The sequence below is a fragment of the Callithrix jacchus genome, chromosome 8 (assembly GCF_049354715.1).
Source record: "Callithrix jacchus isolate 240 chromosome 8, calJac240_pri, whole genome shotgun sequence".
NCBI classification, from domain to species: domain Eukaryota; kingdom Metazoa; phylum Chordata; class Mammalia; order Primates; family Cebidae; genus Callithrix; species Callithrix jacchus.
Window position 1 is genome coordinate 116053798 of NC_133509.1, and position 27485 is coordinate 116081282.

The 27485-nt window shown below is 40.2% G+C and overlaps 1 protein-coding gene across 2 annotated transcripts in view; it reads left to right on the forward strand.

The window, feature by feature from the left end:
* Window positions 1–26763, forward strand: part of TSHR (thyroid stimulating hormone receptor) — a 157196-nt gene extending 130433 nt beyond the window's left edge. For both annotated transcript variants that reach the window (XM_035261204.3, XM_035261205.3), the window contains 2 exons: window positions 19629–19817; window positions 22899–26763. In XM_035261204.3, the coding sequence (XP_035117095.3) occupies window positions 19629–19817; window positions 22899–24312 (1603 nt within the window). In that variant the 3' untranslated portion in view covers window positions 24313–26763. The remainder of the gene's footprint in view (window positions 1–19628; window positions 19818–22898) is intronic.
* The last annotated feature ends 722 nt before the right edge of the window (window positions 26764–27485 follow it).

A 27485-nucleotide genomic window follows, 5' to 3' on the forward strand; every position in this document is an offset into this window, starting at 1 on the left:
AGAGGTAATTAAATTAAATTGAGTTTAGGTGAGCCCTAATCCAATCTGACAGGTGGCCTCATAAGACAAGGAGATTAGGATGTACAGACAGACACCAGGAATGGCTGCTTACAGAGGAAAGGCCACGTGAAGACACAGCAAGAAGGCGGCCACCTGCAAGCGAGGGAGAGAGGCCTCACGAGAAACCAAACTTGCTGACACTTTGATTTTGGACTTGAAGCCTCCAAAACTGTAAGAAAATACATTTCTGTTGTTTAAATCAGCCAATTGGTGGCATTTTGTTACCGTGGCTGTAGGAAAATAATACAGAGTTGCAAAAGGTTTAAAATCCATGTGTATAAAATGTGCAAATGAAACACCTTCAGATCACTTTGCAAAAACAACTGATTGACATCAGAAAATATAAAATTTCATTAAAAACATGTATTTAATTACTGAGTTAGACTGAAAAATCAGAATCTTAGTTTAATAAACTCAGTCAAGCCTACTCTATTCTTGGCAAAATACCCATCTTTGGAAATATTTTCAATTAGGACAGCCATTTAAACCAAAATCAAAATAAACTAAACCAGAAGCAGATTTTGAACAGCCAGAGCCAAAAGGGTTAAAAATAATTTTCAAAACTAATTAAGCATATTTGATAACATTGCTTTTGCTTTAATGAAACTTTAAAAAAATACATTCCTTATCCTCATTGCATTATTTTAAAATGTATGTTTAGTGTGTTATAGTCTATATAATATAATATAGGAATCCATGTATAGGGTTCATGACTATTCATATGTTAGTGATACTCACTCAAATATTTTTCACTTATTGATATGTGAGATTGAAAGAATTTGAAGACCAATAGTATAGAGAAGAACCACTCAAAGTGAGTTCATTACAAGGTAAGTGGCTGTCCAGGATGTACATCAAAGCACAGCTTCTTTTTTGGAGAAAGTCTTGTCATGAAAATGAAGTCAAGCAAACTTAACAGTGTACTTAGTTGAAGTAGTTAGCTTACATCTAGCATACGCTTCTTATACTTGGATGGTAAGAAGCTATTGGCCAGTGGGCACCATACTTTGAGTAGCAGTAGTCTAGATGATTAGAGTCTCCAAATCTGGCCCCTGCCTTTACTTAGTCTTGGTTCCTCGCAAATCCATCCTCCCCAAATCTCTTTGGGTTTATACGCCAATAGGACCTTAAACCCCAGACTAGCCTCCCATTCCCCTTGGGATAGAGGTCTTGGTGTGACATTCAAGACCCTGCTACAAACTTCAGCTTTGTCTTTTATACCACTTTACACCTCTATCCAGTGGTCCATCCATATTGAACCTCTTAGTTCCCTTAATTCTCCAACCTACGTATACTGTTATGCCAAACTCTTACTCTTCCTACTGTCTGGAAAACCTTGCCATAATCTTACCTGTCTGACAAACACCTACTGGCATTTTAATATTCGAGTAAAGATCTCCTCTCTGCAGTCATTCTTGGACCTCCTTCTTCTTGGGGAAAAATAACTACTTTTTTTGTACACCACTACACTATCTGCCTATCTATCTATTTACCTACCTACCTCCCTATCTACATTGTATGTATGTATATAAAATGCACCAGTAACATGTCTTTATCTCTCCAAGAGATCCTAGAGGGCAGAATTGAATTTCTACAATTCTAATTCACATTATAATGCCTGAAACACAGTATGAGCTTAATAAATGTTTGTGAAATTCATATGGTACCCAACAAATAATTAAAGCATTCTTCTGTAAACACTATGACATTTAAAGAGCAATCATATTTTAAAGATATTTTAGCATGTTGTCCTCAGGGGAATGTGTCCATTTCTACTTCTTTAGAAGTGGTCAATTAAACTACCTACTTCTACTCCCTAGAAGTTATTTTTTTCTATTTATAGCAAGATTTTCTACAAGACTCTCCCACCAAGTTAAGAGTATTTGTGCAACTGCTTGAAAATGCTTTCCCTGCCTTTTGGTGGCATTTCAGGTTGTGGACAGTGACAAAGATGCAGAGTTATACCTGGAGTTGACTCCCAGCCCTATCCCTTACTAACTTTAAGACCCAAGTCTCAAGTTGCTCATATGTCAAAACAGAATAACATAAACTAATGAAATTTAAATAAAATAATAAAGGAAATAAGCATATCCTCAATGACGTTAGACATTATTATGATTATTTTCACTTCTTCCTAAACTTTGGTTTTCATTATTCTGATCTGTTCTAATCTCTCTGATCACTCCTTCCCCATTTCTCGTCTTAGCTCACTTCACCGTTCCTCAAAATTGGGTTCTCTCCTGGGTCCTATATATCGTCTCCTTTGGTTAAATCATCTGCTCACATGCAAATTTGCTCATCATGAGATATGAATCTGCTCATCATGAGAATGTGAATTATTTCTAAGTTTGGGGTATCATATCTTAGCTCTTATTTGGCCATTCACGCAGCTGGAATTCCTTCCTTCCTCCCTGTCATTCCTATCCATTCCCATCAATCTGCTTAAACTCTCCTAAGCCAACCTTTGAAAACGTACAATAAGCGTATACTGAGGACTTGGGACTCTTTATTGGGAGCTGTCAATAGGGGAGGGGCACTATGTTCAAGGACAGTGAGTGAAAGGTCTCATCAAGAAGGTGGCAATCCAGAAAATACCTGAAAAAAACAAAGGGGCAGGCCTGAGGACAATCTGAAGAAAGAGCATTTTAGACAAGTGCAAAGACCCCCCAGGTGAGAGCATACCCGGCATGTTTGAGGAAGAGCAGGGAGACCATTGCCGCTCAGAGTAAAGTAAACACGGGGTAAAAAGTAGAAGCTGTGATCAAAAGGATGGCAGGGTTAAAGATGAACTTGAAGATGGCCTCAGAGGCCATCAGAAGTTCTTTTGATTTGCTCTTTAATTGGAGGGGAAGCCCTCGGAGCATTTTGAGCACAGATGTGTCACAATCTGACTCATATTTTCACAGGAACATGCCGGCTGCTGTGTTGAAAATAAACTGTAGGGGACCAAGTATGGAGGCAAGAAGACCACTTAGAGTATGCCAAAATAATACAGGCATGAGATGAAGGCAGCTTGCAGTAAGGCAGTAGCAGTGGAGATGATGAGAAATAATCTGATTCTGACTATATTTTTTAAGGTAAAGTGAACAGGACATGCTGATGGATCCGATATAGGGGGTAAGAGAAAGGAAGCAATCAAGGAGAACTGTAACAATTTTTGATGGAGCAGTTAGGAGAATGAGATCACCATTTCCCGAGATAGGGAAAGGTAGTTTGAGGTCCTGTGATATGTGCAAGCAGGCAGTGATATAAGTGGGTGTAAAAGTCGCAATAGAGGTCTGGGCTACAGACATATTTGAGACTCTTTTTAATGTAGGTGCTGATAAGGGGATACCGGTACAGAGGAAATCTCAAAAAATGAATAGAACTAAGACTTCTGAACTCTCCCCACCGAAGTGATTTTCCCATATCCTTTTTTAAACATTAAAATGACAGTACTTCTGAGACAATAAAAATAAATTAAAGAGTGTGAATTTTCAATAACAAAGACTAGGAGAGGCACTCATGTGAGTAAGTGATGAGTGTCTTCAGAAACCAAGAGAGAGCTGCACACTAAATACTTGCGTGGGTAAAACCAATAAAATGCAAACTAATTCAAATCACAAAATCTAGGAAATATTTTATCAATCTAATCTTAAGAGTTCTGCAATTAAGAATATAGGTGACATTGAAGCTGGTCAGTCTCATTCTGCACAGTCAAGCACTACTTCTTACTCATCCCAGAAGAACACTTGAATTTGCTTTCTGTTAAAATGTCATCACCAAGACTCAAGGATAATAAGCACAGTTGGGGTTAGAAGGCAAGTATTGTTTTGAAAACAGGATTATATGAAAATGTACATTCTAAAATGTAAGAACAACAATCCTCTTATCCACTCAACTCATACAATATTGGCCTCAGAATGTATATCCTCCAAGTAGGAGATGAGAGTACTGAAGAAGCTGACAGGCCCAAGGAAAAGAAAGAAAAAAAACTACAAAAAGAATCACTGATAGTCTCCCAAAGTCACCATAGTAACGCCCACCAGCCAATAAGCTTCCATACACAGAGCTTCCCATAGGCCTCCCTCACAAACAAGAACAGACAGCCGAGAACCAGCAGACATTTGAGGAAAGCCATTGACATGAGACACATCAATGTCTTGTAGTTTTCGGTGTACAGATCTTTCACCTCCTGGGTTTAAATTCATTTCTGGTTTTTGTTTTGATGCCATTATAAATGGGATTGTTTTCTTTATTTCTTTTTCTGATAGTGTATTATTGGTTTATAGAAACACCACTGATTTTTGTAGGTTAACTTTGTAACCTGTAACTTAACTGAATTCGTTTCTTAGTTCTAGTAGTTTTTTTGGTGGAGGCTTTAGCGTTTTCTATATATAATGTCATCTGAACTCAGAGACAGTTTTTCCTCTTTCTTTAGGATTTTGATGCCTTTTATTTTTGTTGCCTAATTGCTCTGACTAGGACTTCCAGTACTATGTTGAATAGAAGTGGTGACATAAAAAACGAGGACTAGAATAAACAGATAAAGGAACTTGGAAGGAACAGGGACAATGCAAGAATCACAAGAAAACGTTCATAAAAGTTATAAGAAATATCCTCAGAGAGACAGTGTTTAACATGCACAAAATACTTCCTTATACATGAATATTGAGAAAACAATAAAAGGGCTTTCAAAAATTAAAAATATGAAAGCCAAAGCCAAAAAATTAAGCAGAAGTTGTTAAAAAATAAAGTGAAAAACAGCACTCAGTAAAGAGAGCAAAAAAAAATATGAAATAGAGGAAAGAAAAAATATGAAAATTAGAAATTTAAGCCAGGAGATCCAAAACCTAACTAACAAAAGTTTTAGGAAGATAAAACAAAAACTAAAAAGAAAATAATGTAGCAGATTTCCCATTAATAAAGGAAATGAGCTTTCAGAATAAAAAGACCCACAGAGAACCCGTATGGCAAAAGAAAAAGTAGGAGAGCATGAAGGTACATCATAACACATGAAATCAATGAGATGAAAAGAACAAACTAAAGGCGTCTAGAAAGATAAATCATGTGACTGGGCAGGCTGGAGAACTGGAATGCCATCAACCTTCTCAATGGCAACACTGAAAGAAGAACACAGAAACAATACACCTTTGAATTCTGAAGGGAAAGTCTTTTGAAAACTACCAATCAAGCATGATTGATAAAAATAAAGACATTTTCTGACATGCAAAGTCTCAAAACCTTAATTTCCTCTTCTACTTATCTTGGAGCATAAACCAGAAAAGAGAAAAATGAGAACTTTGTTAAAACAGTGATCAACACAGAAAAGAAGCAAATAGAATTCCCAGGATGATCACAAAGGGAGGTCCTAGGAGTCCTGAGAACACGACAACTACATCAGAGCTGAAGAATGAACAGCTCCAAGAGGAAGGTCTTCTAGAAATGAAAGAGGATTGGCCAGCCACAGTGGTTCCTGCCTGTAATCCCAGCACTTTGGAGGGTGGAGGCAGGCAGAGGCAGACAGACCCCTCGAAGTCAGGAGTTTGAGACCAGCCTGGCCAACATGGTGAAACTCCGTCTCTACTAAAAATTCAAAAATTAGCTAGGCATGATGGCATGTGACTGTAGTCCCAGCTACTCAGGAGGCTGAAGTGGGAGAATTGCTTGAACTTAGGAGGGAAAGGCTGCAGTGAGCCAATCACATCATTGCACTCCAGCCTGGCCGACAGAGGCGGACTCCGTCTCAAAAAAAAAAGGATTGATATATCATTTGATGGAATTCATTGTGTGAAAAACTGGTTTTAGAGGTGTTTTACAAAACATTGGAGCATGTAGAAAACTTAGCAAGTGGTTTGTTTAAACCAAGACTTCGAAATAGAAAGAGAGACACAGATGGACATCTTATAGGAAAAAAAAAAAAAAAACAGTTACATTGACAAAGAAAATGAAAGTGCAGTATGCAAAGTTGCAGTAACTGAAATACTGAATATGGGTTTAACCAAACATGTCATAAAACTATTTCAGGAGAGTACAGGAGTGTGTCAGGAGAGGAAATGTGCGGGGGTGAGGGATGATAAAAGAGAGGCAAACCCACATCTTCTCTAGTAGAGAGTCAGTGGATACAATCTAAAACCAATAAATCAAGAAATACTTACACTTGTGGAAGGAAATATCAGAAGTTAAAAGGGGTTACTTCTGGGATATCAGACACCAGACTACAGGGGAGGGCTGCCTCTTGTATTATCAAACTTCCAGTATAATTTGCTTTTTAAAAATAGGTGCATTATTTTAATAATAATTAAAACTTAATTTTAAAACAAAGCCACAAAGCATAAGAAGAGAATGGAGAAATCAGCATATAAGAGATCAACAGGAGGACAGTCAGGAATGAGCAAAGGAGAGCCCAGCCTCATTCCTGAACTTGCAAGCACAGTTTCTGTCTCGAAATGAGTTTGTTAACTAACCATGCATGCACTTGTGACATGTCTTTCATTCTTGTCTTGATCTTTTGTCAAAATCTTCATTATTTTTTCCCACGTATCTTCTTCCCATAATTAGATTTTAAGATCCCAGAGGAGGTAAGCAGTGTCTTATACTTTTTATAACCCTCCCACCTCAAAAGAGAAGACAGTAAGTGCTCAATAAATATTTGAAGAGTTGTTACTAAATATCAAATAGCCATGATTTCATTGCCATTTGTTGTAAAAGCCAAACTTGGAAAATCTTAAACTTCATCTAAAGAAAAGAGAATCAGACACCATATGTATTTCTGCCTCATAAAGGTTTCTGTGGGAGAATACAGACATCTCTAATAGTCAACCAAAAAAAAATCAAACTTACCCGCTTAATTAGTCAGTGTTTTTCAAGGTCACTTCTCAAAAGATAATCTAATTTAAAACAGGTGCAATATCTAGAGTCAAAAGATCTATTATCCAATATTTGCTGTTTTTAAAAAAGACTTTTAAATTTAGCTTGGAAGTATAATAAAGTTTTTTATTGATTGATTTTTAATCAAAATATGCAATCTCATTTTCCATTTTTATATTTTCCAGTTTTGATTACTTTGTTTTCTCTTTATCTTATTTTGAAAGAGAAGCTCTTGGTGTTTTTAATCTCAAAGGAAAGAACACACTGGATGAAATGCAATGCCTTTCATGATAATCAGAGTTCTCTAAATTCTTAATTATATAACCCACTTTAATATAGCATTTAGCATATTGTTGAGTAAGTACCTCCTAAGAAGATCAAATCTCTGTAATAACATCCTTGGGTTTGCATTACAGGTATTAACTTCAAAAATAAACTTTTCTTGCTTTTAGCTAACCAAGTTAATTCAAGGGACACGGCACTGTCATATTTGTTGGTATTTTTTTCTTTTCTTTTTTTTAAACTCTTTATGACCCTAACAAGATAATACTATTAGGTGGTTGAAAATCTGTGGCAGGGTCCTTTCCAGCATGCCTGAAGAACACAGCTGAATACATGATTTTCTAGGATGATCCTTAGCAAACATTTTTTAAAAACAACTTGCATACAATAATGTACAGTTTGTTTAAGTGTACAGGTTGATGTGTTTTGACAAAACTATATTACTCTAGCCTGGTTAAGACTTAGAACATTTTCATCACCCAGAAAGTTTCCTCATGCCTCACCCTACCTCCCATAGACATGCTATTTTTCTAATATAAAAATCTCATAGTAAAATTGACAGGTCATAGGATAGATTTCTATTTCTATAAATACATCTTTACGTATACTTTATAGGAAATACTACTACAGTGTTTTCCAAAATGGTTGTTTCATTTTCTATTCTCACCAGCAAGGTATGAGCATTTCATACTGGCCAGTGCTCGTAATTGTCATTTTTTTAATTCTAGTCATTCTAGTGGACCTCTCATGGCAGTTTTAACTCATATGTCCCTGATTATTAAGGATGTTGAGCATCTTTTCATGCACTTGTCAGCTATTTGTATATTTTCTTTCACCCAGCATTTGTTCAAATTTTTTGCCCATGTTTATTGGATTTTTATCTTTTTATCATTCGATTGTATTCCAGCATAAAACTGTTGACCTAAATAAAATCAGTTTTGTTCCTGGCCACCAGCTCTCTGCCAACCCTAGTGCGAATGGTCCATGTACTCCCTTATTCCTCAGGCATTTTTCTATGCACCTACTGAGCTCCAGTAGTTATAAGGATAAGACACCGCCTCTGCTATAAAAAGGTTGCAATCAACTTAGGAGAAATGTGAATAAGTAATAACTGTAACATAAGTTGAATGTAAAAGGAGCCACAGGAGATATTTAGAGATTCAACATGCCATTTCTAGTTAGGGTGATCAGTGAAAGCTTTATTAAAGGGGACAGTATTTGAGAAGGGCTTCAGGTGAGGGGCAGAACTGGAACAGACAGTGATAGAGTTATGAGAGAAAACAAAGGCAAGTGTACAGGAAAACCTGGGATGTGTCGAGAGGGAAAAAAATAACATAATTTGAGCCAAAAGACAGTGTTGGAATGGTATGTTGAAATCATATTATGGACAACCTAATCTGACTCAGCAGGTAAGGACAGCCCCCGTGGAAGTAGTGGTAAAAGTTGCATGACCTATTAAAGTTTGTGGCCCTCAACTCACCTCAGCCCTGACTATATTATTCCTAGATAACTCTGTCACAGCCACTGAGCTGGGACTGCTAATCTGAACCTCCTGGTGATTTGACAGGGACTAGATCTCCCTCTGAGGGGAGGAAAATCGAGACCCAAATACCTCATCAGCCTGGAATTCCTTGACTTTCTTTCTGTGCTTACCAAATGGAGCTCTTGGTGCAGCTCTCTTGGATAAGAAGGGAACGTCCTGCAGATGCAAACCCAGAGGAGGCTTGCATGCTACGCTGCCCTGCTCACCGACTGTGAAATGAATTGCAAACACAAGACAAACTGACGTCTTGCACTACCTAGCTTGTGCACCGAGCCAGACCCATGCTGGAGGAGCTGAACTGTTGGGGAAGCAACAAAAGTAGGTCATCCCTCCTAAATCACACACCCACATCTCGAGAGGCACAGCAAAGGGACCACAAGGAAGAACATGAAAGAATTTGAAGAGAGAAAGTAGACAATGATCTTTCTAGAATAGTGTGCATGCTGACTTCTTGACAAGAACAGGGAATGGTTTGCTTCAGCCCTAGGAATTTTCAGAACAGAAGAGTCACATTGACAACTCAGGATACTTGGTTTCCCCCAAAATTCTAGTTTACTGATCTGTAGCATCTCCTACTACCTTAGCCACTAATATGAGAAAAAAGAATGAATACTTTAAATCACAGCAATCTATTTTGCCAGGGTTACTTCCATAACTATTAACAAATCACTTGCAGAGCAGTCCTCAGTTAGTGGGCTGCCTGCTGGTGGGAGAAGGATAAAGCAGTTAGTGCAAAGATCCTCAAAATCATACGCACCTTTGTACTTCTTCAACCAACTGAAAGTGCGACTACTATCATCCCCGAAATAAAAGTTCTCCAAAACACTGGGAGCCACTCCCTAGAGCAGTGGCCTCAAATGGTCATACATTTTACAGCAGGGGATTCAGTCCGAGTAGATGTTTTTCCTGGCTAAACAGTAAACTAGAGTAGCTTTTCTTCTCTAAAAATAATTCACAAATTCATAAACTATTTCTTTAGGATGGTTTTGCTAAAGTTACCTAAGTAAGGGCTTTTTACCTTGTTAAAAACTTGTAGAACATAAAAGAATTTTTGCTGAGAGCGAATCCTAGGAAAACAATGCCGCCAGAATGCTCTAATCCTTGTAAATTCTGAACCATTTTGTTAACTAATTATCCCTCTTTAGCCAAGAGCTCTTAACAGTAAAGAATCTGAAGTTTGTTCTTTGTTGAGCAAGTAGGACCATAATTACTTCTCTACTGCTCCTTCTTTGCAACTTTATGTATAAATAACTCTACCTTTTAGTGAGTGCCTGCTAGGCTCTGTGCTATTTTTACATAAATTTGATTTCAACCTTTCAAACCCCAAAAGATTCTGACTTCTCCACACCACTCTTCTCAATTTTTGATGATTTTGCCCATATCAAGTCTCAATTATCTGTATAATAAGAGAAACAAGATTGTATAGGACCAAATAGCAAAGGCAAAAGCCATGTGTACTACATTTTGTAGCAGGTTTTACTTGTGATTTTACAATTAATTAGAGGATGCTGGCAACAGGCTAAATAATGAGAGATGTGAATAAACCTTGGATTAAATTTTTGAATAAACAACCTACTAACAGAAACACAAAAAGCAGTTTTTAGCATATAGAATTAGCACACAATTCTTCCCATGTAAGTATGGATGAGTACTAAATGTTTTCACTCTTCCGGGAGTTTACGCCTGGAACAGGTGGGAGGAAATAATGAAGCATTGTCATCTGACACACTATCTCTGCCAGGACATGGAAATCCATTTTGTTAATTACATTCTGTCTCTGAGTCTAAAAGAAATAAACACTTAAAAAAAAGTGAACCTTTTATCCTTCACAAGTAGCATGGAGCCCGACCCTTTTGCCACTATGGTGATGATCATTTTGAGTGTGTGTAGGGGTTGTGAGGTTGAGAAGGGAGGGAATTCAACATTGTGAAGGAGGCTATGCTTGTGTTTCAGCGTCTATTGGCAGTTGATATGGTTTGGCTGTGTCCCACCCAAATCTCATCTTGAATTGTAGCTCCCAATTCAACCAACCCATGTTCTGGGAGGGACCCAGTGGGAGCTAATTGAATCATGGGGGCAGTTCCCCTATGCTGTTCTCATGGTAGTGAATAAGTCTCACAAGATCTGATGATTTTATAAAGGGTTCTTTCTTTGACTTGGCTCTCATTCCCTCTCTTGCCTGCCACCATGTAAGACACGGCTGTTGTCTTCCACCATGATAAGGAGGACTCCACAGCCATGTCGAACTGTGAGTTTGTTAAACCTCTTTTTCTTTATAAATTACTCAGTCTCTGGTATGTCTTTATCAGCAGTGTGAAAATGGACTAAAAATTGCCCTGGTTTCCTCTTGTCACTGTGTGGTAAAATGCTGACTCACCAAATTACAGGATATGGCAATTTTCCACTGCAGAATCCATTACGTTGCAATAGCAAACTCCAAAAGATTTCATCGATCATGGAAGATAGAGGCTTAAAAGAAATGATAACAGTAATATCTGAGTTATAAAGCAATTTTGTTTGTACACATAGACTTTGAGAAAAGATTCATAATTTCTGATCAATCATCTGAATAGTCAGGCACAGTTTTTCTTATTAATAATAAGTCAGCTTTGAGCATTAGCTTTGTGCTAGGTTCTTTACAGAGAGTCTATCACTTTGGGCCTAACTATTCAATAGAAAGTATTATTATTCCTATTTAACAAATAAGAAAACTGGTGCAGAGATATCAGGTAAATCCCCGAGGGTCACTTGGCCATAAGGGAAATACTAGCATAGAAATTCAATATTAACTAACTCCAAAATACAATCTCTTCCCAGTACATCAGGTCAACAACCCCTTTTATGTAGGATTATTCTTGTACCTGTTATAATTCTGCAACTCGACTTGATCATTTTCTTAAGTTTCTGCTTAAAAGCCTCCAGTGGTTTATCATCTTCATTTTTAAAAAGACGAAGTCCTCACAAGTAGCCTTCAAAGGCCTATGATGCCATGCGTCTCCCACCCATGCCACATAGTCTCTCATCCTACCTCCTATTTCCTTCCTCCTCGTGGTTCTACCCCAGCCACTCTGAATAGGACACACGGCATGTTCCCACCTCATGAGTTGGCCACTAGCTGTTTCCTCTGCCAGAGAGCTCTCTCCAAATATCCACAGTGGACTCCTTCACCTGATTCAAGTCTTTACTTAATTGTAAGCTTCTCATTGAGGTCTTCCCTGAATGCCCTATTTCAGTTTGCAAGCAGCCCACCACACTTCATCCCACTTTCCTGTTTTATTTTTCCCCATGATGCTTACTACCATCTGATATTCTAGACATTTGCCTACAGTAGTACCCAGGGATATGCTCCAAGACCCCCAGAGGATGACCGAAACAGAGGACAGTCCCAAACCCCAAAACTGTTTTTTTTTCCCTCCAAAACTGCTGTCATAACTTTGGTTATTTAATATCCACACAGATTATCTTTCCTATACCTTGACATCTGAGCTCCACTGCTCCAATAAGCCTGCCCTCCACTGTACCTCCAGACTTCACTAGGCCTGTCATGACCAATGACTACAAAGCCTCCATAACCTTAATTTTAAGCATCCTGTTCTCTTTCTGTCTCTTGCCTTGGGATACATTAATCTTTCCATTTTTTTGGTTCTGCCAGGATCTACAGTCCATTACTAACATTTCACTGTCTCTCACCTCCCTCATATCCTCACTCTTTCCTTATGCAGCTTAAATGCCATGTTCCACCATTATAAACACCGACTTGTACATGCAGCCAATTAACGACCTTGACTCTCCGTCTCGTCAGCCTCTCCTGGCCAAGCCCAACCCTGGTCTAACTACCCACCTGCTGCAGGCCTGGGCTTTTGTAGCTGAGCATGGCAAGTGGTTTCAGGTTTCACTTTAAATCATTCACCCCAAGCTCGCTCTACATGCCGCACAGCAATCGCATCCCACTTCCCCATTCCATCTCCCACTCTCTTGGATGACCATGTCCTACGACCTCCCCTATCTTCAGTTCTCTTGTCCACTTCCTCATTCTCATGTCCACTTGATCACCTTGATTTTTGTTTCATTGAGAATAAAATCAATCAAAAGAGAACTCCTCATGTCCCACTGCCACATCTACTCATCTTCCTGCATCTATACCTCCATCCTTTCTCCTCTCTTTTGTATTTTGTCAATATTTAAGGCTGGCCCCTTCACCAGGGCCCTAGATCCCATCCCCTCTCCAAAACTCAAGGGCATCACTTCAGCAATCCTCTCCTTTCTTCCCTAGTCATCTGTATTTCCCTCCCTACTGGATTATCTCCCATCAGTGTGTAAACATACTGTAGTTTCTTCCATCTTAAAACAGCATTACTTGAATATGGATTAAAAGGCACCTAAGAGGCATCAATCAGATGCCATGTCTGGGTTTATTTGGATCTGATTTAAACAAGATAAGAACTACCCTGCCTTTCTTGGAAAACTGATTGAATATTATATGGCCTTAAAGAGTTACTGTTTTAGATGTTATTTATTTTTAAAAGATTCCTTACTTTTTAGGAAAAGATTAAAACATTTATAATTTTAAAATATCCCTTCCTTCATATCTGCTTCCACCTACTGCCCTATTTATCTGTGCCATTTTGCAGCAACTGCCCCCATTTCTGTTATGCTTACTCCAATCAGATTTTCACTTTCCACCATGCCGCTATAACTCTCTGCAAGGTCAATGGTGGCTTTCACAGTTGCTAAATCAAATGACCAATTAGTACTCATTTCAGAAGCATTTGACTCAGTTGCTGACTCCATCCTCCTTGGAATGTATTCTTCTTTTGGCTTCCAAGGCACTCCTCTCTTGGTTTTTCTCCATACCTCTGATTTCTCCTTCCTGCTCTCTTTTTCTAGCTCTTCCTCTTCTTCCTGATCTCTTAATGTTGGAGTGCCCCAGGGATCCATCTTCGATATTCCTTTGATCTATATCTTCATTCACTTCCTTGGTGATCTCATCCACTTTTATAACTTTACCTAATGCCTATGGTACCCAAATAGAAATCTCCAGTCCAGACAACTCTCCCAAATTCCAGACTCATAAAACCCTGCTTGCCTGACATCATCATCAGGATGTCTAATAGGCATTTCAAACTTGACATGCCCAAAACTGAACTTCTGATCATTCCCTCCAAACCTGCCTCACCTGCAGCCTTCCCCATTGCAGGAAATGGCAACTCCATTCTCCCAGCTGCAGACTAGGAATCTTGGAGTCATTCACAACTCTTCTCTTTCTCACATACCCCATATCTAATCCATCAGAAAGTCCCAATGGCTCTACTTTTCAAATATATACAAACTCCAACCATTTTCAGTATCTCCACTGCTACCACCCTGGTCCAAGACACCATCCTCTCTCTTTTTGGTCTCCCTGTTTCTGCCCCTGGCTTACTTTGGTTACTTTCAAAGCAGCAGCCAGCATGATCCTTTTAAAATAAGTCAGATTATGACATTCCTCTGCATCCTTTTGATCACAATTTGATGAAAATGCAACATTCTTTTGACAGCCTACAGGACCACTCACGATCTGGCTCCTAATACCTCACTGACTTCTCTCACATGTTCTATGCCCTCACCATCTCAGCACCAGCAACACTGGCCTCCTTGCTTTCTCAAACATACCAGGTGCACTCCCCACAGTCTTTATACTGCTGGTCCCTTGGTCTGCAATGTTCTTGCCCCAGATAGCAGCTTGGCTGTCTCCCTCACCTCCTTCAGACATTTCCTCCACTATCTCCTCAATGAGGCCTTCCCTGACTCTGTCCCTTCAGCTCTGATTGTAATTCCCTTTTTCTCCACTAGAATGTAAGCGCAAGGAGAGACTGTTTAACAGTTTACTGCTATAGGCCTAACTTCTAGAACTATACTTGAGACATAGACAGCAATCAATACATTCTGTACTTGCTAAATAAATGCAGATTGCATTTCTAAATTATTTAAATATTCATAGACAAGCTTACTGTCTCGAATTTATACCTTTTAAACCTTTAACTTATTTTTAAAGTCAGTATTAATAAATTAATTACATTGTGTTCCAAACAGTAAATTAATCTTCCTGCTCTTAGATGCATTTCATCTACAAATTTACAGATGTAACTGCACATTTATAATAGAAGAGTTTCCACATATTGACCTTGGGCAAAATCTACTTTCATGACAAGCAAACAGAAAAGACACTTGCAATTGCTGTTGGAACACTGGCAAGCCAATTAGTGCTCTTTAATTTGCAATTGAATTCATCAAAAGTTATTCTTAAATAATAATGACAAAATATCTGTCAAAAAATAAAAATTGTTCCAGTGTTTGGGGATACTGGAGTACGTAATTGCTTTTGAGGTACAATTTGCTCTTCCTATGACATTAAACATAGTCAGCTCTTTTTTTTTCCTGACACCATTAAAATCTCATGAAATTCTTCTCTGTATATAACACTGCAAGACCCACTCTCTCCAAATTTAGGTCTTATCACTTTCATTAGACACTTACCTCAAGATTATTCCCACAACCTAGGCAATTAGACTTCAAGCCATCTGCCAGATTTAGCTCAGCTGCATTCTGATTTGCGAGTAAATACTTGCTAGAGACAAATTCTCAAGGAGTTCAATGCCCATTGCTGATGAGCTCTTTGAACAGAGTGCCAGAGTCAACAAAACAGAGGGAAGCCCTCCAGCCTGTAGGTTTCTAACCATATGGCTATACCCACAAATGATTTCAGACCCCTTCATCACCCATAACAACTCTTTATATTCTTCTCACATAGAAAAAAATATTGCATATTGACAGGTTTATTTTAGGAAAGAAGGTACACTATTTTAAAATCCTGAATTTGAAGTGATCAAATAAAACTTTGGGTGAGTGGGGGAAAAAATACAGCCTCAAAAACTTGATATGATTCCTGACTTTTTGAGTTTGAGAATCTCTTCAGCCTGAGATTTATTCTCCCGTCAACTCCAGCATTGGAAGACTATCAAATGTGACTCAGTATTCAACAAGTATTTGTAGATGTGCAGATAGCTGGGCTGACATCTGATTGGAGGGTGGGGGTGTGACGGTTCCAGAACAATTTCATGTTGTGTAAATATTCACGGCATGAATGTACAGCAAGGGCAAGAGAGACTCCACAAGGACATTAAAGCTTCAAGCCCTGGAAAATCGTAGATGGAAGACAAGGAATAAAGAAATTCCAGTAAGCTTTAAGGCAAGAATCATTTGAGATATTTTGAGTGGAGAGGCAACGCTAGATCCATAGGGAAGTTTACAGGAGCTCCTACCTTTCTGTCTGATAACAAGAAGACTGATTAAAACTGCAGAGCACTGCAAGGGTGGTTAATCAAAAAAGAAAAAAGGCAGTTGTGCCCCCTGCTCGACCCTGTAAGTACAAAGGCGGTGTGGGTGGAGTGCCACAGGAGCACTTCAGGTGCAGCATTCCTAATGGACACTTAGAACTATGAGAAGTGGGGATTAAGATGTCTTCAAGAATAATAGATTCTAATTTGTCTGTAAGTGGCCTTAGAGCTCCAAGATGAGATTAGAAAGGTAGTCCAGTGCTAGATCTGCAAAACCTTAAAGGGCATGGTAGGAAGCGTGGATGTTATTCATGGTACATTGGGAAGTCACTGCAGGCATTTAGGCAGGAAAGTGGCATTACTCAGTTCCTATGTTATAATTATCTGGCTACTATGTGGGGAATTGATTGAAAGAGAATAAAAGTAGACAGGAAAGATATTACAGAAAGAGATCATTGTTAGTTTGGACTAGAAAGCTTACGTTGAAGATACAAACACATGGATTTGAGATTCCTTTGGTGTTCAGAATCATAGATGTTTTCCTAGATTAAATGTTGGGGGGGACAATGGTCTTGAGGAAATCCAACATGTTGTAGTGATTCCAGGGTTACTAATTTGAGCAGTCAAGTGGATGGGAGTGTCAATTACCTTGTTGGGGGAAAATAGAGAGGAGCAGGTTGAGCTGAGGGCAAGGGATAAAAAACTCCGTTTTGAAAGGAGATGCTTGTGAGGCATCCAGATGGAGATATCAAATAAGTAGTTGCATATACAAGTTGAGGTCTGGACTGGAGCTGTACTTGCCAGCTTCATTGCTTTTGGCTTGAGCTCAGATAAACTTCAAACTAGGACAAGGAGGGAATTAACAATTATTGAGCACCTACCATATGCCAAGCACCCGTTATGTGACAAATATTTTTGTAATAAGCTTTATCCACATTTCTCAACACCTACTTTCTCCTTGCCTGCCAAAGCACCCTCCCAGTTCAGCCCGACTGGGACCCAACTTAGAGGACCCAGGATCCGCTCATTATACAGACTCAGACAGACTTTGGAATCAAATCTTCCCTCCCAGATTCTTAACGAGTCCCTGGAGAGTTACTGCACCTGGATCTGTGTTCAAAGACTCTAAAGACTTGAAAGTGAAGGCTGGATCCTAGGGCATTGAAGCTGAGAACTCTAGACCCAAATCACTGTTATGACTCCACCCTTCGTTCACTATATCTCTTGGGACACAACATCCCTTATTTCTTTGTCTGAATTTTAGTATCTGCCTGCTTCATAAAAATGCTTTGAGGATGGAAACCAGCTTCTGAATCACCTGGAGAGCACCTTAAGTAATGCAGATTCCCAGGCTCGACTGACAGGGATTATAATTCATTTTGTCTGGGATGTGTCTCCATCTGTATTACAGGTGATTCTGATGCTGGTCCAGAGTGATCCTTAGACTAGGCAAGCTGATTTGCAGAGTGACAGACTGACAATTTTCACCCAGATCATCTGCCTCAATGGTCTCTCCATCACTTAGATCATTATGGCAGTTTTAAAAGAAGGCACCAAATTATTTGACACTCCTCCCATTAAGAGGTGGACTCTACGTCCTCTGCCCTTGAATTTGCTAGTTCTCTCAGAATCTGGCTGACATATGTGGGAGGGCCAAGCCACATGGAGTGGCCACAGCAATAGTCTCAGTCTTTGAGTCACGTCAGCCCCAGCACCAGACATGCTGGTGAAGGAAATTGCAGATAATCCCACCCCCAAGGCATTGGGTCACCCCAGACTCCAGATCTTCCCAGCTGAAGCCCCAGACATCACAGAACAGAGACAACCTATTCCCACTATTCCCTGTTCTGATTCATGATCCATAAAACCTATGCCCTAATGAAAAGATTGTTGATTTATGCCTCTTAGTTTTGGGGCATTTTGTCAAGCAGTAACTAAAATCATCACTAACATGTTTTCTCAAGAAATACGTATTAAAATGCAAGCACATTATTTGGATCAACTCTTTCAGATGAAGACGCACAATCAGTGTATCTAGCAGACAGCAAAGCGGGGAAACGAGCCCATGAGATGCTCTCCTGTTTCACTGACAGGAAAACATCGCTGGGAAGAGCAACCTAAGTTGCTTCCAGAAATCTGGAATTGAAAGACAGCCACACCTTGAAGACAGCATGGCTAAAAGAGAAAGACATGCCTCAGAAGGACAGATGAGGCAGGAGAGCAAAACCCAGTTTCATTTGCTTCAGAACTGTGCTTAGGTCCGGCTCAAAAGTCCCTCCACTCTCACTAACTACAAAGGTGATTATTTATGCCAGTTTACAAATGCACTTGCCTAGTGTTTAAAATCACCTGGGAATAATATAGGAACAAGTGCCAAGGGTAATTCTTACCACCAGGCAAGTTTGGGAAATGCTAGGTTATATAATTTTTTTAATTAAATACAAAACAAAATAGCAACTGCACCAACCCTTTCCTCACAAGAGTCACAGTCTTGTGGTGAGAATGGGGTTAATACATGAGCTTCATGTTTGCAAAAAAAGCAGTAGCAAGTTCTGACAGCCTTGAACCTGGAGAATGTAAATCCCAGCTAAGTCTACTTGCAGTGATATGGGGGAAGAAATTGTAAATGATGGAATTCACTCGCTAATCGGATACTATTAATTGTATTAAATATGTTAAATGCAATTATCCTCTATAAGGAATACTTTAATCGACAAAATATAAAATAGGAGGGATGTTAAGTTAAATATTGATGGCCTTATTCAAGCTGTTAATGGTGCCAATAAAAATGATGGAGCAAGACATGGAGCCCGGAATCTCTAGGATTCAGAAAAGAGCAGAGAATGCCGTACTCATGCTATGAATTAATTCTATTTTAGTAACTAACACTGATGTCTACGTTGTTCCTAGTCTGACCACCACCCCCCAACCCCATTGTTCTCAGAAGTGATTTGAATCTGATTTTACATTGTTAATATAAATACTTGAGTTTTCCTTCCAAGAATGCATTTACAGTCTTATAAAGACACTGGAGTGATAAGGGCGGGGGAATTGTTGTCAGTCCTGAATTCCCAATATAACTGCTTATGACTCCGAGGTCTGCCTCATTATCAGGTTTTCATGATACTGGTGTTGATCTTTATCAGTGAGCAGTTTATCAGTCCCCAAACTCCAGTCTCCACAGAGGCTGATAGCAAGTTAGGCCCCTTAGTCTCTGTTCTATTTTATTTCTCTTGCCTCATGAGACCGTTTCATAGTTAATATGGTGGCAATCTGCAGAATAAAATTGGCATCTCTCTCTGATTCCAAGAGTTTGCATGTATTGTGATGAATAGAATAAAATGACTGTGGAAATAGCATTTGTATTGCTGGATACTGGAATTCCAAGGAGTTCCTGTAACACAGACTTAGAAGCCTGATATCCCTCCTTAGACCAGGAGCTCAGCTTACGTACTTAGTAGAAGAAAGGAGCACGTCATCTCCCCATTATCTTCGGACCTGTTTGACTTTCTGGCCAAGGCTGAGAAGGCCCTGGCTGCTCACTGTCTCTCTGCCTTTTTCTCTTCTCTGCCTCCCAGGGACGTGTCTCATACCAGTGTCACTGCCCTTCCATCCAAAGGCCTGGAGCACCTGAAGGAACTGATAGCAAGAAACACTTGGACTCTTAAGAAACTTCCACTTTCCTTGAGTTTCCTTCACCTTACACGGGCTGACCTTTCTTATCCAAGCCACTGCTGTGCTTTTAAGAATCAGAAGAAAATCAGAGGGTAAGTGGCAGGGACCCAGCATAAGTGGCAAAAGGCCTTGGTGGAAGTGGAATTCATTTCTTTGTTTTGGGGAAGACGCTTCATGGTCTGAAATCCAGGTGGAGAGGAAATTGGAAGCATCCATATGAAACAGGAAATCCACAGGACACAATGACCCCGTGGACCCAAACTGGGTGCAGCAGAGAAATAAAGTCAATGTTGCTAGATAACTGCAGAGCAGAGAGGAAAATAGATGGCACAGGAGAGAGAAACACACCAGGTCTCACAGAATCTTGTAGAGGTATGCAGACATGATTTCTGGTTTCCAGGTACAATTCATAATTAGATACTGCGACACATATTACCAGATGCCACAGCCATGAGAACAGACTTATAAACAACACACAGTTGGGTTACCTGATCAGTTTGGGCCTTGCAAATGGCACAGCTCACTGGTTACATGCCTGCGGGCTTTGGAGTCAGCTGGGTTCATACCGCAGCTCTGCCATTTCTCAAGCTATGTTATCCCAAGCCTAGTTTACCCAACCACTCCGAGTCTTTGGGAGTGAAGATCGTAATGTTATCACTCACAGGAGTTTTGAGAAGATTAAATGAGAAACTGAATGGAAAACACTGGAATGGAATGGAATGGAATGGAATATTCTAAGATCTTCATTAATATTAACAATGATATATTATGTGCACATCAGGCTGCTTATAAGCCTGCAAAGGAGGAAAGGCCTTCATTTTCTCTTCAGGCTTCCTCCGATTCTTTTACTTTTTCACTTTTACTCTGCATTATTTCCCCCTTTCCCCCGTTGTGTATTGTACAATCTCCTGTTCTCCTAATCCACCTTCATTATGTCTATTCGGTCCCCCTCCTCTATGTATTTACTAATTGACTTTCTAAACGCATAATTGCAGTCAGAAAATATCAGATACCAGGTGTGAGGGCAGAAACTAAAACAGCCATATAAAGAAGGCCAATATGGCAGCCAGGCGTGGTGGCTCATGCCTGTAATTCCAGCACTTCAGGAGTCTGAGGCGGGCTCATCACCTGAGGTTAGGAGTTCAAGGCTAGCCTGGCCAACATGATGAAACCTGTCTCTACTAAAAATGAAAAAAAAAAAATAGCTGGGCATGGTGGCAGGTGCCTGTAATACCAGCTACTAGGGAGGCTGAGGCAGGAGAATCACTTGAACCCAGGAGGCAGAGGTTGCAGTGAGCCAAGATCACGCCCCTGTACTCCAGCCTGGGTGACAGAGTGACATTCCGTCACACACACACACACACACACACACACACACACACACGGCCAATATGGGCATCACAACTGTGCAAAAAGCCAAGAGAGGAGTAGAGGATGGTGATAGTGGACTTGCACTGACATCATGCATCACTGAGGACTGGACCACAGTTGGGTGGGAGGCTAAAGTGGACCTCAGGGGCAGTGTCTGGATTTCTTCTTAGCCTCCAAACAGTTTTGAAGAGGAGTATTTTAACCGGAACCCAAGAGATCAATCAAAATCTGCCCTTCCATCCAAGTTAAAGAATCCCTTTTGCTGTGAGTCTGGTGAGCAAGGAAAAAACTAAATCTTATTTCCACAAGCCTGCCCGTATGGTAGTGTCCATTCATTCATTTGTTAAACAGATACTTACTAAACATCTGTTTGCTTGGCTGTTGTGAATAGGACAGGCAAGAAATCCCTCTTGTATTTTGCTTACTGTCTAGTGGAGGAAGTCAGAAAACAAACAGGCTGGGTGGACACAGTGGTTCACGCCTGTAATCCCAGCACTTTGGGAGGCCAAAATGGGTGGATCACTTGAGGTCAGGAGATTGAGCCCAGCCTGGCCAACATGATGAAACCCTGTATCTACTAAAAATACATAAATTTTTTTTAAAAAATTAATATTGAGTTTGAAACTAAATAATGATGAGTAGAGGCAGCAATGGGTTTTTCAGGCAATGGGAACATAGGGTTCTAGAGCTCTGAATAGGAATAATAATAATAACCATAATATCATATGGCACTCACAAAGCTACAGGTGCTATTATAAGAGCCTTAAAGAGATAAATCCATCAAATCCTTTAACAACCCTATATGAAATAGCCACTCCCATTGTCCCATGTTACGAATGAATTAACCAAGTTTCATGGGCCTCCCCAAGCTAGTCAATAATAGAGACAGGTTCCCACCAAGGTGACTGGCTCCAGCATCCACACTTTATTTATTCATTTATTTATTTATTTATTGGACAGAATCTTGCTCTGTCACCATCCAGGTTAGAGTGCAGTGGCACAATCTCAGCCCACTGCAACCTCCACCTCACAGGTTCAAGCAATTCTCCTGCCTTAACCTCCCAAGTAGCTGGGATTACAGGCACGCGTCACCATGCCCAGCTAATTTTTGTGTTTTCAGTAGATACAGAGTTTCACCATGTTGGCCAGGCTGGTCTCAAACTCCTGACCTCAAGTGATCCTTGGCCTCCCAAAGTGCTGGAATTCAGCCACCATGCCCAGCCAAGTACAGGCCTGAGTCAATATGCCCGGCCACTTTATATTTTTAATCACTCTTCTTGAAGTGGTTGCAGAAGAGAAATAAGACCAATGTCACTAGAACACAGTAGGGGAGGGGAGGTCATAGGAATGATGTAATAGAAACAGGCCTGCCCAGATCCTGTAGAACCTTATAGAATTATATACATCATAGTAAGCAGTGTACATGTTTTTGTAAATGTAGGAATCATTTGTGGATTTTAAGCAACCATTGACTTTTTTTTTTTTTTTTGGGACAAGGCCTTACTCTGTCACCCAGGCTACAGTGTAGTGGCCCAGTCTCGCCTCATTGCAGCTCTGACCTCCCCATGCTCGGGTGATTTTCCCACCTCATCGCCCCCAAGTAGCTGGGACCACAGGCACATACCACCATGCCTGGCTAATGTTTGCATTTTTCATAGAGATGCGGTTTCACCATGTTTTCCAGGCTGGTCTCAAATTCCTAGGTTCAAGCAATCTACCCACCTTGGCCTCCACCATGCTGGGATTATATTAATGAGCCACTGTGCCCAGCCAGGTACTAACTGTTTTCTGTTGCCTTGCAGAATCCTTGAGTCTTTGATGTGTAATGAGAGCAATATGCAGAGCTTGCGCCAGAGAAAATCTGTGAATGCCTTGAATAGCCCCTTCTACCAGGAATATGAAGAGAATCTGGGTGACAGCAGTGTTGGGTACAAGGAAAAGTCCACGCTCCAGGATACTCCTAGCAATGCTCATTATTATGTCTTCTTTGAAGAACAAGAGGATGAGATCATTGGTTTTGGCCAGGAACTCAAAAACCCCCAGGAAGAGACCCTACAAGCTTTTGATAGCCATTATGACTACACCGTGTGTGGGAACAATGAAGACATGGTGTGTACCCCCAAGTCGGATGAGTTCAACCCGTGTGAAGACATAATGGGCTACAGCTTCCTGAGAATTGTGGTGTGGTTTGTTAGTCTGCTGGCTCTCCTGGGCAATGTCTTTGTTCTGCTTATTCTCCTCACCAGCCACTACAAACTGAATGTCCCCCGCTTTCTCATGTGCAACCTGGCCTTTGCAGATTTGTGCATGGGGATGTACCTACTCCTCATCGCCTCTGTAGACCTCTACACTCACTCTGAGTATTACAACCATGCCATTGACTGGCAGACAGGCCCTGGGTGCAACACAGCTGGTTTCTTCACTGTCTTTGCAAGCGAGTTGTCTGTGTATACACTGACGGTCATCACCCTGGAGCGCTGGTATGCCATCACCTTCGCCATGCGCCTGGATCGGAAGATCCGCCTCAGGCACGCATGTGCCATCATGTTCGGGGGCTGGGTTTGCTGCTTCCTTCTTGCCCTGCTCCCTTTGGTGGGAATAAGTAGCTATGCCAAAGTCAGCATCTGCCTGCCCATGGACACGGAGACCCCTCTGGCTCTGGCATATATTGTTTTTGTTCTGACACTCAACATAGTTGCCTTCGTCATTGTCTGCTCCTGTTATGTGAAGATCTACATCACAGTCCGAAATCCGCAGTACAACCCAGGGGACAAAGATACCAAAATTGCCAAGAGGATGGCTGTGTTGATCTTCACTGACTTCATGTGCATGGCCCCAATCTCGTTCTACGCTCTGTCAGCCATTCTGAACAAGCCTCTCATCACTGTTAGCAACTCCAAAATTTTGCTGGTCCTCTTCTATCCACTTAACTCCTGTGCCAATCCATTCCTGTATGCTATTTTCACCAAGGCCTTCCAGAGGGATGTGTTCATCCTACTCAGCAAGTTTGGCATCTGTAAACGCCAGGCTCAGGCATACCGGGGGCAGAGGGTTCCTCCAAAGAATAGCACTGATGTTCGGGTTCCAAAGGTTACCCAGGACATGAGGCAGAGTCTCCCCAACATGCAAGATGTCTACGAACTGCTTGAAAACTCCCATCTAACCCCAAGGAAGCGGGGCCAAATCTCAGAAGAGTATATGCAAACAGTTTTGTAAGTTGACACTACACTATGCACAATGGTGGGGGAAATTACAAAAGAATCGTTTTTTAAATATGCATTCCAATCCCATGATACCCCTAACACCTAGCTGCCCTCACTGTTGTGCAGGCGATGTTTCAATGTTTCATGGGGCAAGAGTTTAATCTCTGGAGAGTGATTAGTATTAACCTAATCATTGCCTCCAAGAAGGAAGTTAGGCTACCAGAATATTTGAATCCCAGGTGGAATCAAAATAATCTTCTTTCTAGAAGACTTTCTTGATGTTAAGTCCAGAGATGGCATTGTGCAAGATGTTCAGTAAATATTAACTGAGCCATGTCAATATAGAGCTTCTCAGTTTTGTATAGCGTTTCATACTAAAGATTCAGCAAATGGAAATGCTATTAATTTGGTTGGTGACCACAAGATAAAATCAGTCCCATGTGGGCTCAGTTCGACTTGATGTTCTCTGATCCAAAGAGAATTTGATTTTCTTAAAACTGAAAAGCCAAACACAACGAGCTGTCATACAAGCAACAGCTATTATGAGACATGAAGGAGGGAAAGAATTAGCTTTGAGTTTGGTTTTGCTTTATTTGTTTTTTAAATCAACCTATTAATCATCTCTTCTCAAGAATCCACCTGATGTGGTCCAGTTATTAAGTGTTGCCTGGAAAAGCTGGCAAGATTTCGGCTTATGTGGCCTAGCAAACTAAGAATTGCTCTTCTTGGCCAGCCTCATAGCATAAAAGATTTGAACTTTAGAAAGTCTTTCTAAGTAGCAATAAGTAGGAATTGTGGGCAGAGCACACTCAATCCCCTGTTGATTAATAAAACAAACTGGACACTAACTATGGTACTTCGGGCAAATCACTTGGCCTCAGAAATCTGTAGAATTGAAGGAGTCCAATAACTTCTTCCAATTTTAAAACTCTAGTATATCCCTTTCCCTTGAAACATGTATTTCTAAGATAAAGAGAAAGAAGAGCACTAAGTAGAATCTGCTTTTCCTGTTTTTTAGGGCTGCTGTCTCCTTCTCCTTGGAGCCTAGACATATGACCCTAGAAATTTTTCCTTTGTCTCACTTTTGGTTATAATGTCCGAACCAAAAATTCAACTGAGTGATCATATTCGGCTGGATCTGAATCACTCATTTAATTATTAGATCTACCCAGCTACAGTTATTAGGCCAAAAACAGATGTGTGTTTGTAGAAAAGAATAAATGATAGTTACACATTTTGGTTATTTAGAGTTGCTACTTCACTATGAAGAGTCACTTCAAAACACTCTGCTTATCTTTAGGGATGGGTTTTGCCATTTCCAGCCCACAGTATTGTTGTTTCCAAGTGAGTTAGAAGGAAAACGCCATGCTCTGAGTTCAAATTCATTGCCGTCAACCGAGAGTCAGCTCACACTCAAAATCTCTCGGCCCTAAGGAAGGGGCCTGATTATGTTTTATACCTTGATTTAGGTAGGGGAGGGGAGTACCTGGCTGAAGTGAAATTTTACAGAAGCAGAAAAGCAGGTTAGAGGAAGAGGCTGCAGGCACAGGTGGTTTCCATACAATTACCAAGGACGGGGGTGACCAGGCTCCTTCTACACAAAGATAAAAGGGAAACTTTTTTCTTACAATAGCATGGGGGAGGTATGCCAAGCAGGACATGGTTACGATGGTTACAGGTGTTAAGAACAGTATGCTTCAATGCCTCTAAGTGCAGCATGACCCAGTTATGCACCCAAGGGGCTGCGGTAAGGAGGGAGAAGCCAGGCTGGAGATTACAGCTAAAATGGAGTCAGTTATGCTAGCCCAGGGTAGGTTATTACAGTGTGATACTAAAGCTGTCAAGAGAGGTTTCTTCTTTTCTGAAACTGCCAGCTCTTTCCAGCCCTGTTGATCACTGGACATAAAACCTCTTTTTCCCAATAATTATTCTTTACCTACAATAGTAAGGATCTTCATCTACAGCTGTACGCTTCAGGTTACCTGTCATGATAGCCCCCTAATGTCCTGCTAGAAAAGTCTCCAAGCAGAGATGACATTACTTCTGAGCGCTCATGAACCACACCATGAAATAAAAGCTCTTTGTTGTTTTAAGTCTGTGGAGTGTGGTTAATGGATCCCCACAGATGGCCCCTGCTGGACTCACCTGGAATCTCTCCCTAGTCATACCCATTCATCGCTATCAATGAGACTTGCACATCTTAACAGAAATATTATGAACATCTAAAATCATGACTGACCTAGAATTTCGCTTGTAACTAATGAAATTAAACAAATGTGTTGCCTTTTGTTGTGTGTCTCTCTCCTGTGACATTTTGAAATACCACATCTTGATAAATAATGTGTTTCATCTTGAATAGCTGAACTAATGCTTTGGAAACAGAATCCTAGAAAAGTGACTTCAACAGAATTGTTACTAAAATTTGCTCTCACGACACGAAATAAATTTTCTTCCTATGAAACAATTGTGCGAAGTCCTAAAGTATTTTTTAATCTGAGTTTCTTTGGGGAGTTAGTATTATATGTGTTAAAACTAAAGACAAGAAAAATAATTGGCAAATTTGCTAACGAATCCATATTAATAAATAAATTGTTGACTGTCAATAATTTAAGTATAACATTGTGTCTTGATCATAAATGGCCTTTACATGAAAAACTTACTCCTGATGAACTGAATTATGATTAATTGACAGCAATCACTGAGAGAAAAAAACAATAAAACCAAATATATCCAGCAAATGATTGGTATTGACACTAGGAATTTAAATGGTGCACTAATGAAGACAATAAACCTTTAAGTCCTGTTCAGAGTTCACGTTATCGAGCACCTTTCAGTTTTCTGAAGATGAACTCAAATCAGTGAGGATAGATGACCACAGGCTAGTCACAAAGGAGGTTACACAATTCATTCCTACAGCTCATGCATGTTTCTCAAAAGAGTGTCTCTTTAAATACTCTCAAAGTTCATTGACTCTTTCTTTAAGGATAATCTACTGCATCAAATAAGCAGCCAATAAGAAGAGGGTACTACCGGGCAGAACCATGAGAGTGGCAATAAGGTAAAAGTGAGGGCAAAAAGAAGAAAACTATAACCACGATATATTTTTTTTTTTTTTTGAGACGGAGTTTTGCTCTTGTTGCTAAGGCTGGAGCGCAATGGCACAATTTCAGCTCACTGCAACCTCTG